The sequence below is a fragment of the Pezoporus wallicus genome, unplaced genomic scaffold, assembly GCF_028554395.1.
Source record: "Pezoporus wallicus isolate ANWC-B61680 ecotype Strahan unplaced genomic scaffold, APGP_CSIRO_Pwel_v1 contig_6155, whole genome shotgun sequence".
Taxonomy (NCBI): domain Eukaryota; kingdom Metazoa; phylum Chordata; class Aves; order Psittaciformes; family Psittacidae; genus Pezoporus; species Pezoporus wallicus.
Window position 1 is genome coordinate 3,089,167 of NW_026637610.1, and position 17,961 is coordinate 3,107,127.

The window sequence follows — 17,961 nt, forward strand, 5'->3', positions numbered from 1 at the left end:
ATTGGAGAGACATCAATTTGATGGATGGACCACTCGGTGGATAAAGAACTGGCTGGATGGCCGCACACAAAGAGTTGTGGTCAATGGCTCAATGTCCAGCTGGAGACCAGTAACGAGTGGTGTTCCTCAGGGATTGGTGGTGGGACCGGTCTTGTTCAACATCTTTGTTGGTGACATGGACAGTGGGATTGAGTGCGCCCTCAGCAAGTTTGCCGATGACACCAAGCTGTCTGGTTCAGTTGATATGCTGGAGGGAAGGAATGCCATCCAGAGGGACCTCGACAGGCTTGTGAGGTGGGCTGATGCCAACCTCATGAAGTTTAACCATGACAAGTGCAAGGTCCTACAGCTGGGTCAAAGCAATCCCAGGCACAGCTACAGGTTGGGCAGAGAAGAGATTCAGAGCAGCCCTGCAGAGAAGGACTTGGGGGGTGTTGGTCAATGAGAAAATGAACATGAGCCAGCTTCAGTGTGTACTTGCAGCCCAGAAAGCCAACCATATCCTGAGTTGCATCAAAAGGAGCGTGACCAGCAGGTCGAAGGAGGTGATCCTGCCCCTCTACTCTACTCTTGTGAGCCCTCACCTGGAGTATTGTGTGCAGTTCTGGTGTCCTCAACATAAAATGGACATGGAGCTGTTGGAGCAAGTGCAGAGGAGGACCACGAGGATGATCAGGGGACTGGAGCACCTCCTGTATGAAGATAGGCTGAGAAAGTTGGGGCTGTTCAGCCTGGAGAAGAGAAGGCTGCATGGAGACCTCATAGCAGCCTTCCAGTATCTGAAGGGGGCCTACAAGGATTCTGCGGAGGGACTCTTCACTAAGGACTGTAGTGACAGGATAGGGATAATGGGTTAAAACTTAAACAGGGGAAGTTTAGATTTGATATAAGGAAGAAATTCTTTACTGTAAGGGTGGTGAGGCAGTCAAATGGGTTGCCCAAGGAAGTTATGAATGCTCCATCCCCGGTGGTGTTCAAGACCAGGTTGGGCAGAGCCCTGGGTGACATGGTTTAGTGTGAGATGTCCCTGCCCACGGCAGGGAGGGGTGGAACTGCATGATCTTAAGGTCCTTTCCAACCCTAACTATTCTATGATTCAGACCCTGACTATGCTGTATTTCAAGCAACCAAGAATTTTTATTGGATTTGACTTCAGTTTTGTTCGTCTAAGGTGCCACAAAGTATCTAGATTTTGATTCATCTTTTATTATTAGTCTGCAGTATCAATTTATACAAACACTCCTGAGGCACGCATAACTTCTAAGGCAGCTAACAGATAAAGGTACTGAGGAGAGCCACCTGAGGCACTGGTCTCTCGCTGCATTAATGTTAACACCTCTCAGTTCATTATATTGAAGGCTGCTAAAAGGTCTTAAAGAATTAGTTGGAATGTTTTCTTAATCCAGCAAGGGAGGTCACCAACCAATAAAGCTGAAGTGTTTTTATCCTAAGTTTAAGTCTGGAGACTGATACTGCAATTCCACACACATTTCTTCATGGCAATGCTAACACACCCAGTCCCCAGGCTCATTCACACCTCTAAAAACCTACTCTTTGCTAGAGCCAGCTCAGCTCTTTGTTCAGCTGCAGGGACTGGAGGACCCACTGGTTACATTACACAACTCCAGCAAAGCTGAGGGGACAGAACAAAGTCATGGCTGACCAGGCTGCTTATGAACAGGCAACTGGCACAGGTGAAGTGAGATCCATTTTGTGCAACTTTCTGATCAGTTTTCCACTTAATCTGTGCTATTATCAAGAGCAAGAGAGCGCTTCCCCCAGAGAGCTCCACTGGTAAGCAAAGCAGCTGCACAGCTTTCCCTCCTTTAGAGGGAAGCCCCAAGAATCTTTTCCAGTAAGGTCCCTATCCCTTCCACACCAACCCTCTCTTACTTTGGATGATACACTCCAGAGCACAGGCTACAAGCCAAAGCATGAGCCCAAGGAACAAAATGTGTTAAAAAAAACAAGACAAATCTGAGAATATCTTCAAATCAATATAGAACAGAAGCAATACACCTGAAGAATCAATTATCAAATCCTGTGGTTAAACTTTTAGAGTAAACTACTTTAAGCATTACACTAGTTTTTAAGAAGACTGTTTTTCTGACACACGGCTGAAGTCCAAGAAGTATCTGAAACAGTCAGACTGAAACAGAGGAGATAAAAACCACAGAGGAAGAATGTGACAAGGGAAAGCAGAACAAAATTGTGAAACATCACTACTGTAGTTGCTACTAACAAAAGGAGGGCTTGTGACCCTCTGTTTAATTCATATAATTTACAGACACACTTGTGTCCAAACTTCTAATAGTATTTACTGTTCTCCAGAAATCAGGTTCACCTCTCATTATTAAGCAACCAGTACATAACCAGATGAGAAATTCTTGAGGTCAGTTCCTTGCTATTCCAAATGAAGAAGAGAATCTAACTATCCTTAACTTCACTTAATGAACAAATAAAGAGGGTTCACACAGCCTCTGCTTAAGCACATTTCCTTTTTTAAACAAAAGTACACCTCACTGTCTTAGGACTTGAAGTCTGTAAACCTATGCAACAGCATCTGAGTGTCCAGTCAGCAGTAACATCTGTAACAGAAGCAAACCAACCATTTATCTAAATGGAATAGTTAAAACATACTGTGAAGGTAAACTGGTGTTTAAAAATTGTACCTCATCATGGTTTCCAGAAATATTCTGGTGATACACAAGTTTGAAGTATTTCACAACTACTGTAAAGCAACAGCAATGGGTTGAATGCATCAGGAGAGCTGCCTGGTTTTACAAGGAGGAAGGGAGAATGTAAGTTCTTCCCCATCTCCAAATGGGGTGATCTCCATTACTGAAAAAAACCTAAAGATGATGCAGAAACCACTGTGCTCCAGTACCAGGATTGTCAACTCCACCTTGATTGCCTAAAACAAAATGTACGGGGTGGGGGTGGGAAGGCAAAACCTGAAACTGATTGCTCCCCAAACACCTTTTAATGTCTTCATTCTTTTCCAGTAGCCAGAGATTATCAAGATACAAAAAAACAAAAGGCAACAGGCTACTGTCCAAAAACTGTACACTGCTAAATAAACACAATCCAACACAGATACTCTTCTAGTCATACAGGGGCTGGGGCAGCCTAGCAGGACCAGATCAGTAATAGTCCCTTCACAGCTGATGGATAAAATAACGATGAATGAAAATACAGACCTCAGATACAGAGTGGCCATCCTTTCTGGTCTTAAGACCTGCAAACCAGAACGTTTGTATCATAACAAACCACAACCCCACTGTTGCTGCCACCACCATGTCTAGCACAGCAGAACCACAGAATATGTGCAAGTTTAAAACATCTACCCAAAAGTCCTCATCTACTGAGAGATAAGGACTGATCTGCACAGTGAAACAACAGAAGGGGGTGGCATACCTGCCCCAACACACGCAGGGTGGCTTCTTCCTCAGCTGGGGGTCCCCAGCCCTCTGCTGGGTCCCACTGCAGGCATGGGCAACCACACGTGAGACGCTCCAGAGTGCATACAGGCACCACGTGGCCCAGGCTTGAAACTGACATCCACAATTTATCCTGTACCTTCATGGCTCAGAACCAAGTTTTACACCAAACATTTCCTACCTAGTCACAGAATGTGTTCATCTTACACTGGGAAACTTTCTATTCTTAAAAATTCAATTTCACTTTTCTTAAATACTGTTTATATGAACTTATTTATTAACTTATTTACTGCAGATACAGCCTGTACATTTATAATTCACAGATCAGCCATTTTATGAAATAAGGTTACACCCTGATCTGTTTAACAATAAGCATATTAAGCCAAATGGATTTAAAACCTTTGCCAAGTTTTAATAGGTGTCTGCACCCTCATACTTTTATCAAAATCTCCATCAAATTTCTGCCAAACAGTATCAGTGATGTTAGAAAATAACTTACCAAAACGTATGAAACATACGGGAGGGAAAAATCTCTATTGTGGAAACACACAACCATTCCTTTTTTAAACACAGCTCAACAGAAATCCATCCAATGGTTGTACATCATCACATTTAGAGCCCTAAGCCATAATCTTCCTTAGATCTTAACAAAAACACACATGCACAGCTGGAGATGACATAGCTTTTAAGAACATCCTTACAGTTGCACTATGTGAAAGCACCAAATGATCAAACTTAGAGCTACGGTGAACACCAATGATACTCCTACACATCCTTTCCCACTCACACTAGGAAAAAAGAAATTATGAAAATCACTGTAAGAATTTACAGAGATTTCTGCTTTTAAACACAAAATTCTACTGGAGTGAATTCAACCCCTTAATATACAAAATATAAAGCTGCAAATTCTGTTTTCCAGCACTTTTATGATGTTTCATATCAAAGTAGCATGACTACTAAAAAAATCTTCATCACATATGCAAAAATAAGCTGAGGTACCAGCGTTTTCTCTTCCCCAATTTAAATAGGATGCTCCTGATACATCTTCTCTGAGTAGCATCACTCCAGAGGTTGCCTTACAGCTACAGCCAAGAAGAACTGCAGGTTTGGAGGCACTGAACATCCTGTTCTCCCAAAATGTTTGATGCTACAAAGCACAATGGTTTTGTTTAAATCTTCAGTATTAAATGGGTCAGGAATTACTTATTTCAGTAATGTTTAAAACAGTAAATTAAAAACACAAACTGAGATATGCTATCTTGATTACATAACAGAACTTCAGTTACAGCAAAATTTACCATATAGTAGTTTAAATTTAAGATCTTTTGTTTAACAAATCTGCAAATGCTGCTACGCTGAATAACCAAGCCGTGGCATTCCAGATGCATAAGTCCAACATAAAACAGCCTGCAAATATGGGTTTATATTCTGAAAAGAGTCCCAAAGATTCCTAGGCACTACAGCGAAAACCTAACAGTGTCTTCCTCAAACTGCAAATACTCAGTACAGTTTCAGTATTTTCAAAAATCCATCTACTAATTTTCAGAAGCTTAATTACTTCTAGTTGACAAAGTAACAGCTTTCTAGGGAACTACACAAACACAAGTCAGAATAAAACACTACTTCCAAGCTGACCATTCTTCGTTTTGCTGGCAAGTCATTCAAACTCCATTGAGTTTCTAAACTTACAGAGCTTGTTTTACTACAAGCAGTAAGCCAGGCTGAAGAGAAAAAACGGTTTAGCAGAAATATTAAGATGTGTTAGTCTAAGCCTGCAACAATACACACAGATACATTATGCTAGGTGCACTCTTCCTCTTCTTGCTAGTGTATCAAATGAAAACATTGCAACTATTGGAGCAAAACACATTCTATTTTAAGTGACCAATGAAAAAAGTTTCAGAAAACAGCAGGGCATATTTGATGACTTGACAGGTAAGACAGCCAGTCTCCAGCCCCCACTCTTACTTGCCAAGACACTTCATAATAATTGCAAATATATATATATTTATATACATATGATTTGAGAGGGAAAAGCACGCTTGCTATTACTAACGCTTGTGATGCAAACTACTCAGTATTTTACTCCTTCACAGTTACAAAATACAAAGTTAAATTAAAGCAATTGATCTGAACACCTGAAAGCAAACACCTAAAGCAAACAACGCTCTATTTTAAATTTATTATCATTTAAGAAAAATCGGACGTTTCACAAGCTTTAAAACAGTTCATTTTCACCCTTACCCCAAATATCAAATGATGTCATGCAAGATGTACTGGTTAAACTGGTTTAACTGCTACAGGCTGGATGCCGTGTTGAGATTTTCTTGCGATAAATTAATTCTGCAGCAATGAAACTGATTCAGCTCGTCTCAAACAACTATCTCCATCTGCTTTTTGAAAGTTTGGGCTTATATTTCTATTTTATACACACACCCCTTGCTACTTATGTAGTACAGCTATCCAGTAATGACAGGAAGCAGTTTAACTTCTCTTCTGAATACTGGAGTGGAGTAAGGAAATCTGTTTTGTATAGTTCATCCTCAATAGTGTGCCATCTAAATTTCCCTCTGAATTTTCCATTTCTCCTTCATAGAAAGTTTACTAAATCTGACAACCTATTGAGCACCCAGTTTATAAAGAACTAGCAGAAGAAACTCTAGACACAGTTAACACTCTTTAAAAGTCACCAATGCTGGTTTCTCAATTGGTGTGAAGCAGCTACATCAGAAAAATGCAATACACATCTTTTCCCAAGGCCAAGCATGCTGTTTCCAGAGGTAGTAAACATGATCATTACCAGGAATAAAAAGCCAGGCCTGGTCCTTCTCTCTAGGTATAACATCAGAATTAACTTAATTTTGCTTGCTGTCTGCTGCATCAGCATTTTCATCTCCCCTCACTTGAGCATCATCCATTTCATGGAAAAATGTCAAGGCTGGAAAGGGGAAGGGGCAGGAAGAACATACAAACAAGCAGATACCCACGGTTGTATGATGTATTTGTCTGCATATTCTCCTCCCAAACATATAGCACTACTTTATCACTGCTTAGCTAGCAGCAACACAGAAGACAGCAAAGGAGCTCAGGGAAAAAAAGGGAGATACAGGCCTTCAGGAGAAAGGCATGGAAGCAGGCAAAAAAGAACACTTTTATATATGCAAATGATATTAAATTGCTAGGAATTGAGAATATTAATGAGGATAAAACATGATAGGGAAGTAAGCATTCAGAAAAGAGGCAAAACAAACAAACAAATAAACAAACGAAAAAACAACAAAAAAAACCCTACTTCTGTACTTGAGACCAGTATCACAGTGGGTCAGAAATCTAGTAAAATCTAGTAGTAAGCAAAACCAGAAAGAAAAGCAAGCAACACAGACTTCCAATTACACGGGAACTGCAGAAAAGTGCAATTTTACACTCTTCATATACATGCACGCACAGAGCCATGTCAATTACTCTTTTTTTTTTTTAATCGTTCTTTGTAAATACCTTGCATAATTTCACCTGTCAATCAAGCCTGAACCTAACTAGGATAATTGCCCTAACTAGGATAAAACTTGGAAGCCAGCATTGCCTGACCGGCTGCAGAGGCAACACAAGGAGAACACAAGTGCGCAACCTGAACTACCAGTCACCACATATTCATGGACTGTGACAATGTTTCAGTAAGCTTGCGCTGGCTACTTTGGAAAATAAACTTCCATAATGCGAAACACATGTACATACATAACTATGGGCAGAGGCTGGACCTACCAAAAAAGCAGATTCAAACCATAAACAAGGGAAACTTAAAGTTAGTAAGCACAAATGAGACTTTCCATGAAAAAGCTTTACGAAATATGTAACTGTAGGTTTGTATTAAACCCAGTTGTTTGAAGTTAGGACACATTTGTGAAAACATGTTACAGAAGCAGCATATAAAAGTACTGGGATTTGGATTCAATTACACTTTATAGAGCAACTCACTAGCAACTAAAGAGCCGTAATTCTTTGCCTAATAAAGCAACCTATATACCCTACTTACAGTACAGAAAAACTATTATTTCTTGCACTAAATTTATTTAGCATAAACTCAAAATTTCTACAGGATAATTTACTAATCACCACCACAAACTGTTAATTTATCTAAAACTCAGGCACCAGCAGCTCACCTGCACACTCCCACTCAGTGGTTTCAGTCCAAAGGCAGCAACAGCAGCCAGAATCACAAGCTTTTATATGACAGTGGATCAGAGCTGCACACAAAATCCATAACCAGTGACAGAATTTGGCCAAATAACTGCCAGCATCTGCACTGCCTCAAGCAGCCCTTCTTGTTCCTTCCCACCCCAATGCCAAACCTTCACCACAACCATACAACACTAAATGGTGCTGCAGGGTGAACCAAATTAAACCCCCACTTCTTGTTTTTAATCTTGAGGACTTCACCTTCACAGGGAGGTGCGTCAGCCCAGCGGCTGGCATGGCACACAAGATGAAAGTAAGCAGCAGCAAACACTGTTTGCCCAACTGTATTAGGAAACACAACCTCCTTCAAGACATTCCTTAAATTTAAAGTTTCTCTGTCTACGTACCGCTGCTGCTTAGCCTCAGCAAGGCTAAAGCTGATTACAAACAACATCCACAGGTAACAGAAGACTAAACACACACAGAGGTGATTAGTAACACCACTGCATTCTGAGCATTGCAAGGAGGTGAGCCTGCATCACATCTAGTCCCGCTGAGCAGGGACCTACCCTTACCAAAGCTGTCATTGCTTCTTTCCTTCATGATGCAGAGATTAATTTTTCCTTCTAAAGGGAATCTCTTCCTCCCACTTTAAGTCTTATGGCCCTGTCTAGTACTACTATTATTTATACACAGCGTCCATAATGTCATTAAGGAAGAGTAAATTAGTCATAAGGGAAAGGGAAGGGAGAAAAACAGGGACATGAGACCAGACACTCAAAATACATCTGATTTAATCCTACAGAGTTTAATTCCACACTTCTTTTACTACATCTGAAATGGTTATCTCGCTTACCAAAATCAATCATCTGCTGTAGCTGTACATAGAATAAGTGAACCTGCACCTAACTCAAAATCAAGATGTGCAATTTTCTACTGCGCATTCTTCACATACCTCCTAAATCTAACATGATCACTCACTGAAGAATGGCACCCAACACTGTTCCGTGCATGTTAAAATTAAGTTAACTACACGTTAAGTATTTTCCTCACTGCTTGAAAGCATCTCTCTCAAGAAAGCACACCCATAAATTAAAATAAACACTGTTTTACACACTAAATGAACATACACCCATGATGATTATTATGGTGTATAATATAGCAATAATCTGCTATCTTGTACTTAACATATTTCTCAAGAAAAATCAAGTATTGCAGGAAAAAATCACCAAAGACTAAACTTTCTTAGTTTTGTTTTTGCACAAATGAAATTGACAGTTCTGTAAACTCTCACCAATTAGCCAGTTTGTAATATCACTGAGACTCAGCTGTGTGTGGCCAAATAGATCTCAACTAGATTTCCAAGATAATGCTGTATTTATTCTTGGTGTTGCTATGTTGATATATGCAGAGACTCTTTCCTCACCCCTCCAATGGAGGTGGTGTCCTGTGTAAGACTTCCACAACCAAAGGGACTTCTGCCTGTATTTTGGACTCCTGTATCCCTACTCAGAGAGGAGATGCAATCCAGAGACATTCAGAAAACCTTTAAAATGCATAAAAAAGTTTAGCGTTTCACAGTGTGCCCAGCATTGTAGGGCATCAAGCACACAAAAATCAAACTAAAAAAAACATTAAATACAGTCAATATTCTAAAGGACTTGAAAAGGGTATTCAGAAAAAGCAGTTTGCTAAGGGCTATCAAACAATCTGCTGGAAAATATAACCCATGAGATGTTAACATTTGTGTGCATACAAACAAATATTACATATACTTAAAGTCACCTCCTTTAATGCATTTGTCACACAGTATATAAACCCCAGTTTGGAGATTTTTTCAAAACAAAAACAGAAACAATCACTCTCATAGTAAATAAATTTTAGCTATTATTTCATGAAATAGAGATTTATGCTCAGGAAAGCAAAGCTTTATGTAATGACCTTCTAATCTTGAAATGTAATCTCACAGTCACCCTGACAAACTTCCACTCCACTTCCATCTCTGCTCCTCCTGATTTCAATGGCAATTATTTAGCAAAAAGATACATTTACTAAGTCAACTGTCATTGTTTCCAAGTAAAATATCTTGTGTTAGCAAATATTTATGCCACTGTTGATTAGAACGGTCGTAACAGAATTGCCATCTTCGCAGCCAGGCATTCTAAACGATATTTAGGTAGTTGGGCGTTTTTGACCTCCAAGTCAAATTCCATCGGTATGAGCAGCATGCTGTAGCTGCCCTTCCTCAGGGAACAAAATCCTGCCATACATTTGCTCAAAATAATTTTCACATCGCTAAATCCAGGCGGAAGGTATTGTTCAAAGGGGGGAGGGAGGGTGCGTAAAAATAACAACACAATGCAAAATAAAATGCAAAAGGCACCAACGGAGACCACACCGGACGGGAGAGGGAACAAGCCTGAAAATGTAGTGCCTCCTTTATGAAACCAGCACAACTGCATGACGGTGCAGGATCCGGGCCGAGGGCTATGCAGCCGCTACACATGGCCAACGCTGCCCGCCGACCCCGCGCTAGGCCCGCCTGCAGCCGTTCCTGTAAATAACCCTCAGAGGAGGGTTAATTAAAAATGGCGAGCAGCGTGGCTGCCTGCATACAATGAGCGGTCGGGCCGCGCCGCCCCGGGCAGGGCAAGGACTCAAGCCCACCACCGGCAGGAGTAGGGACACCGGGCCGCGTCGGGCTAGGCCCCGCTGCCCACCGTCCACCGCCCGGCAGCCCTCAGGACAGCCGCGCCCCCTTCCCCCGCAGAAGGCAAAACCCTCCCCCGAAATCACAACTACTTTGAGACAAACCCCAAAACCCCCTCATCCCGGCCTTCGGGACCCCTCGGGGCGCGGCTGTCTGTCCCCACCATCCGCCTCCCGGGTTCACCTCCCGACGGGGAGGCTTCCAGCCCCGCCAGGCCGAAGGTCCGGGCTCACGTCCGCACGCCTCGCCCCGGGGGCGAGGGGCTCCTTTTGTGGCAGCGCTTCCCCCGCATCCTCCCCCTCCCGCGATGCAAATTCCTGCGGAGCCCCCCCAACCCCGAGCCGCCTCCCGCGGCCCCGCACTGCTCCTCACCGCCTCAACTTTCCCCGGCCAAAGTGCCGCCGGGCGGAGCTCCCCGCGCCCCGGGAGGGGGATCCCCAGCTAGCCGCGGGACGGCGAGGGGCGGCCAGTCCGCTCGCAAAGGAGGGAAGGGCTGGGCGCGTGTTTACCGCGGAGGGAAGACGGGAGCTCCCCGCAGGATAAGCGGCGCCGGGCGGGGGAGCCCCGGGAACCAGCAAGAGAAGGGCGAGAGGGGGAAACTCTCCTCAGAGTTGAGGGCGCAGGCCCTGCCCGGGCCGGGCTTTACCTTCCATCTCCATGTCCTCGGGCTCGCTCAGCTGCTGCTCCCCGGGCTTCTGGTGCTGCTGCTGCTGCTGCTGCTGATGGTGGTTCATGTCGGGATGGGGCTCGGGATCAGCGGTGGCGGCGGCCTGGGCCTTTCCCGCTGGGGGCTGCAGGCCTGTGTCGGGAAGGGAAGGGGTGGAGGAGCGGCGGGGCCTCGGCAGCGGCCGGTACTGAGCACCCACCTCGGGGGGCTGCGGCTGGGCTCCGGCGGACAGGGAGCGGGTAGCCGGCGGAGGCAGCGAGACGCGCACGTATTTGCTCGCTATTCGCCCAATCTCGGCGGCGGCACCCGGTCGGGGGAAAGGGGTGGGGAGGAGGGACCGGCCGGGGGTGGCGGCTTCCCCGGGGGGCCGGAGGGGAGGGGACCGGGAGGAGGGGAGGGGGGGACGGGAGACCAGGAGTCAGGGCCCGGCGGCGGCGCCCGGCGCTTCCCCCTCCCCCGGCGAGGTGTCCCCGGCGCTGCGAAGTCGGGGAGTCGCCGCGGGGCCCCTCCTCTGCCCTCCCGCCCCCCCCAGCGCCCCGGCACAGCCGCTAGCCGACGCCTGGCTCACTGCTCCCGGCCCGCGGGCCGCCCCTGCTGCCTGTGCCCCGGCTCGCTGGTGCCGCTCCGCCGCCGCCAGCGCTCTCTGCTCTCAAAATGGCGGCTGCGGTAAACGCCGTGAAATGTCACATCCGCATGAGGGGCAGCCCAGCGAGCCGGGGAGGGGGAGGCAGCGCCGCGGCCGCCCCGGGAACAGCAGCCGCCGCCGCCACAGGAGGCCGGAGGGGCGGGGCTACAATGGCTGGGTTCGGGTCTTGGCGTCGCCGTGGTCTCCCCGAAGGCCGCCGCCGCCAGCTGCGTGTAGCTCGGGGAGGGCGGCCGCTGCTGCCCATCGGCAGAGGCGCCGGGCCCCTCCCGACCTCTGCAGCGGAGGCTCGCTTCTGCCGCCGTCCAGGAGTAGGGGCTTCGGCTCCACTTGAGGGAGGCCCGGGCCCTTGTCTCTTCCGCGAGCCCTCTCACTGCAGACGCGGCGGCCCCCGCCGGGGCTTGCCGGGGGCCGCGGGCCGGTATCGGTTTCTCAGGCCCCGCTGGGCTTCTGTGGGCATGTTTCCCCCTTGTGCCCAGGCCCGCGTGTGTGCGGCTTGGTGCGGGGCTCACGGCGGAGCCGTTCCCAGACCTCTGCCCTAGCCTTGAAGCCGGGGCACAGGCATCAGCTGTGTCTGAAGTAAGCCTGGCAGGGCACCTCACTGCCTCGCGGCCCTAGGCCACACGTGTAGTGCATGGGCAGGCAGAAAGGATGAGTTTGTGTGATGTATGGGGAGAGGAAAAAGGAACGTGCTGTAAACAAGACTGTTCCTGACCTGGGTTGCTTGTGTGGAGAGCATAGTCATTGAATCATAAATTTACCGAATGGTTTGGATTGGAAGGGACCTTAAAGATCATCTAGTTCCAACCCCCTGCTATGGGCAGGGACCTGTCTGTGCTGGAAGGAGAAAGGAGGGGTGCAGGTAAATAAGTAACAACTGGACCAAGTCAGTTGGTCACATGAAGCAACTTCACTTAGGGGTGAGAGTATGTGGAAGGCAATGGAGAGTTGTATTTAACAGTCCAGTATTTACTTCACGGGCTGGGGAAAAAGGCAGCTGAATCGTTTGTGAAGGGAAGGGTTCAGGACATGCAAAATTTGGCCTCTTGAAGGGACTGAAAGTGTACCCAAAGCAGACAGTACTGCTCTGACTGCAAGTGGATAAGTGAACTGAAAGTTTATTTTTGTTTCTAGTTTATAAAATGAGCAAGTCAAAAGCAATCTGGGGGACAAGTCCAGCCTGTCTGGGCTCCAGCTGGCCCCTTCATGGAGTCTGGAGGGGTGGGCAGGAGAGGAAAAGAATTTCCAAGTCTGAAGCTCTGCCTTAAGTAATAAAACTCTAGAAAGAGGGAAAGGGAAGTTGAAGATATTAGTGGGAAGATCAGGTGTTAAAAACAGCAAATTTGATATTTTGCCTTCCAAAAAGTACATTCTGACTTTCCATGGTGTTCCCCTGAATTTTCAAAAGCTGTTTAAAGAAAAATGATTTATAATCTAGAAATGGTTTGTTACCATTGACCCAAGCAAAAACATAACAAATCTGCTAGACTTGGGTTTAAAATACCTTGACAAAAGAGGAGGATTAGGACAGAGGTTCAGAGAGATTGATGCACGTATCTTTAGTTTCTTAATGTCCTAAACTCTGAATTCCCTACTGCCAGTCTTCCCCTATAATTACCTCCCAGAACAATTGCTCTTTCCTAATGACTTCCATTCCAACCTCCTAAATCATACACAGGTTTAAACTCATCCCTCTGTCCTCCCTCCACGAGCCATCCCGAATACAGGATGAACCAGTATGTCACAACAACAAGGTGGGTACAGCTTATTACCCGATTCTTCAGCCATGGACACTGAGTCTGTGGGCAGAGAGCAACTGAGGAACACAATTTCACTGCTGCACAGATTGAGTCCCTAAAGTCAACCATAAGCTGATGTTATTGTAAGCATTAAACACATTCCATTATATACAAAAATTCTTTGAGCTTCAGTTCATTTTAAGGTAACTGATTTTCCAAAATTGATGACTTCCTATGCTGGTTTAGAGGAGTAGAAGTCATGCAAAATGTAACTGTACAAACCTTTTTCTCTGGGAAGGCCAGTAAGGACGAGAGAGGCAGGAATTTTCTTGTCAGTAACTGGATGCAGGAGCGATGCGTCATCACTTTGTAAAGATGGCATATCACAGTCTAGCACTTGATTGTATATTCCTAATTTAACTGAACTTTTATCTTCTCAGAGTCCAGCTACAATCCAGACTAAATTACCTTATAATGTTTTGAAAAGACATGTGAAAATGTATCATTTATAGTGTGTGAAAACAGCCATGAGTAAAAAGGAAAAAATCTATTGAGAATTGATTCAGGTACTTATTTTAAGAGGGAATAAATTTTAAGTATGTGTATATAATAATCTCAGATGCATCTATGAAGTAATTAATTAGTAGGCATTTTATACCATCTGACAGTGATTGTAGCACTGTGATTGGATTGTTTCTAGACAGGAAATAGAAATCTTATTAATTGCCAAGCCTAAGGTGAAGTGCAGGTCTCAACATATTCTAATGTTTTACCCCAACTACATGAAAAATACTTATGCTGATTTTTTTTTTCTGGTCCACTGCCACTCCATCCTGAAACTATGTTTTTCACCTTTCTTCAGTACAAGACACACAAACTGTTCTTTGAAGGAAAGGACAGTCACCTTTTGTATAACCACCAGGACACACCATTGCTGCCTGCATTTCACCCAACCTCTACTCCAGCGTTAATACCCAGTCAGTTATTTCTCCAGCTGTTCCACAAATGCCTTCTATTTCCTTAATAAATGTGTTTCTGCACTGCACCCCCCATCCTCAACAGCCACATTCCTCTGCAAGTGATTCCTGTCTACTGTAGTTCTGATGGCAAATTCCTTGCGCAGAGGAGTTGGGCAAATCTCTGGCAAGGGTTATTGATACTCAAAAAATAAAGATCTTAAGTGGGAACATGATGAATACAATCTATGTATCCATTCCTATTGCTTTTATTCTTGTCCTTCTTTTTCTACTCTTTCATTTCTTACAGCCACTTACTGAATCTGGTCTAAATTTAGGCCTCTGTCCTATCAACTATCCCAGTCCTTCTTGGCCCCTGTGCCCACATGAAATGCTGGTGAAAGCTGCACCTGAGCAGAGGATTTTATCCTCCAGGTGAGGTGGTAGATTAGTAGGCAAAGGAGATCCCTTAATGTGTGCTCTGGAGGTCAACGGAGCTGTGAGACTGGCTGCAGCCTCCTGGCATTCTCTCCACATTAGTCATTGTAATGAGAGATGAAGTTAAAGAGCTGCTATCATCTTTAAAATGCCATTGAAGAAATGAGCTTCATTTTGTGAGGCTGGCCTGCTCCCGAACCTCCCTGAAATATAAAAATAAATCTAACTCAGGCTGTTTATTTTTAAAACACTCTCAAGCCTGTGTTCCTCTGCATGTGTGGCAAGCTGAGCCTTCAGGAACCAGAGCAAGTCCTGGGTCTGCACTGTGTTTCTGCCCTCAAGGTGAGATATCCTAGCCATGTTGAAACCGGGGAGGCCCACCCTGCCCTGTTGGTGGGATTCCCCTGTCTTCAGCAGGGCCTTATGGCTACTGCAGGGAAAACTATAGGAGTGAACCACAGAAAAGTGGGCTGAAGGAAGGCAGGAAGGTGTTTGTCCTGCCCTTTGCCCCATGGCAGAGTCAGCTAGACCAGGAGTGTTTCTGCCAGTCTGTTGCTCTCCTCCCTGTTCCTCAGCTGCCTCAGGAAATCTTGCTTCTGTCTTTGCTCCATTTGCTGCCCTGGCTTCAGCTTCAGAGATGTCCTCTCCTGGCCAGTCTCTACACTTACTTCCAGCACCACTTATGGTGCTCCATAATGTGTGCAGGTGGCTATGTCTATAATTAAGAAAATTTATAGCCATTTAATGACAGAAGAGCAATTAAACCAGCACACTTAATATAGATGCACTAAACCAGCAAAACTGGGATTACTGTTTGTGCAGCTTACTCTGCTGTGTTTCTGGAGGAATATACATTAATGCAAATGTGCCTCTGTGCCAGCACCGTGCTTCCTCAAGACATTGAGTTTGCATATGGTGGACCATACCCACCATACCCAGGCTGCTTTCCCCACTCAGGCAGCCTCTTTTCATTTGTCACAGTTCTCCTTCATTCCATATCCATGATCAGAGATGATTAGTACTACATGGCTAAAAGTAGATAAAATATCCTCATTGTTGCCGGAAGCATTCTTTTTGCTTGTTTGTGGTCCTTCTGATGCTTTGCCCTATTGCTAATGCTGCCTGGTTTGCTTTGTACCTGAAGAGTGAAAGGTGGATCCCAGGAGACCTTATTTAGGGAACCAAAAAATCAAATCCATTGTCCTGGACACTCTAGATGAACACAATGGTGAATCAGAGACCTTCCCATTCAACCAAGTGATCAGTGGCTCTAGCAAGCGCCTTCAAGCTGAGTGTTGGGAAGAAAATAATCACCAGCTCCTGCAGAACATGAGGTGAAAGGCAGAGAATGTTGTTAAAGGCATGAAACTGGGTGAAAAACTAGATTAATTTGTTTGGCTGCAATGTATGTAGCTATAACAACTTGTTGTGCTGTTAGTGAGATGGATGAAGTTTCATGTCCTGTAAATGTATTTTCAGTGTTTTCTAACCCTCAGCATCTGCAATAAACCCAGACCTTCATGGCTTTTCTTTTCACAAAGTGACAAATAGCTCCAGATAACCCCAGTCTTTCTCTGAGCAGGGGTGGACCCAATGAGCTGTGAAAGTCACTCCCAACTGAAATTAATTCTATGGTTCTTTAATGAGGCAGCAATTTCCACAAAGTTTGCAGGAATATTATTTCAGTCTTCTTTCAGTCTTCTTCCTTTACCATTTTATGTTGAGGGCGACAGGCAGGCAGACAGTGAAATACCTAAGCTCTGTTTCATCAAGAAACCAGGGTAAAATACATAATTACAAAATTTTCAGGGATGTTTTCAATTCAGAGATCTTTAGTTTGATGATTTCTCTTTAACTGAACAAACATCTTTGAAGGAGAGATATAAATCATTAATAATCAAAGGTGGTAAATCCATTAGAACTTAATGCATTCCATGATGCATTTACATGTTTTAAAGTACATTTTTGAGCAGTTATTCTAAGCCACATCTTTCATACAACTTTCATAGAGTCAAGGCATTTAATTTCATTCCTGTTTAAGAGAAGAATTGATGAACTTTCATTTTCACAATAAAACCAAGCCCATTTTCCTAAAAAGTTGTATGTCTACATCTAAGCTGCTAGGAGGTAACTCAGTCTCTGTTCACTACCACTGAAAAGTCCAGTGATTCATTTTTCTCATCAAATTTTGTTGGATACAGTAAACTATGAAGCCACATGTTACAGTGATATACATTCAAAGAAAAAAGGGAATGGAAGGTACTTTACTGGTCTATCTTTTCCTGTACAACTAAGGGTAGCTGTAAAAGTGGTGTCTCTGAGTAGAAGGCAGAAGGTGAAGCTGGAAAGTACCTATGCAATTAAGTACACTTGCAACAGCCCTTTTTAAAATACATGTGTTATTAATGGAAAATAAGTATTGACAATAAGAAAACGGATGCCTCTCATGCAGCATGGGTTGTTCTGCTGAAGCACTTGACCAGCAGAGGTTCTCAAAATGTTTGTCATGTGGTGAATTTGAATAATCTGTACATTTCCACTGTAAGGGAGGGGAGGTGCTTAAGATCCCTGTATTTACAAACAGGCAGCAAAAGATGAAGTAGCTTGTTGTGCACCACAGGTCATACAACAGCTAACTCACTGTCAGCACCAGAATGTGAGCTGTATATGTATTAGAGAAGTGAGTTGTGTGGTCTTTTTTAGAAAAAAAATGATGGTTTGTACGTTCTGGCCATCCCTCTCTCACATATACAAGAAAAGGTGGCACAGAGTAGTGGAATGAAAATAAGATGAATTCCTCAGACACAGCATAGCAATTGATCACCTTGTTGCAAAGTTGCTGTTGTTTAAGTCTCTTGACTTTTGACACCAAAAGTAACTATCACATGTAATGGTATTTGGCCACTTGTCTATCCAGCTGTGAAGGATGCTAAAGAATTTCTATTCCCTTTGCCAAGAAAGTTCTTGAAGACAAGAAGAAACTTTCCAGTTAAGGTAGCAGGCTGAGATTTAGGAAATGGGACTTCAGTTCTTGGCTTTGTCACAGACCTTTTCTGTGACATCTCCTCTACAAAGCACCTGATTACTCATCTAGAACACAACACACATTTAAGTTGGGTCTTGCTAACTAGAGGAGGTAGTTATGTATCAACAAATGTAGTTCTCTGCTTGTCTGATCACAGGAAAGGGTCACAA

At 44.4% G+C, this 17,961-nt stretch overlaps 1 protein-coding gene across 1 annotated transcript in view; it reads right to left on the bottom strand.

Annotated features, from left to right (window-relative positions):
* Window positions 1-11,501, bottom strand: part of USP7 (ubiquitin specific peptidase 7) — a 75,474-nt gene extending 63,973 nt beyond the window's left edge. The window contains exon 1 of the mRNA XM_057406640.1: window positions 10,970-11,501. Coding sequence (XP_057262623.1) covers window positions 10,970-11,057 — 88 coding nt within the window. The 5' untranslated portion in view covers window positions 11,058-11,501. The remainder of the gene's footprint in view (window positions 1-10,969) is intronic.
* Window positions 11,502-17,961: the final 6,460 nt, after the last annotated feature.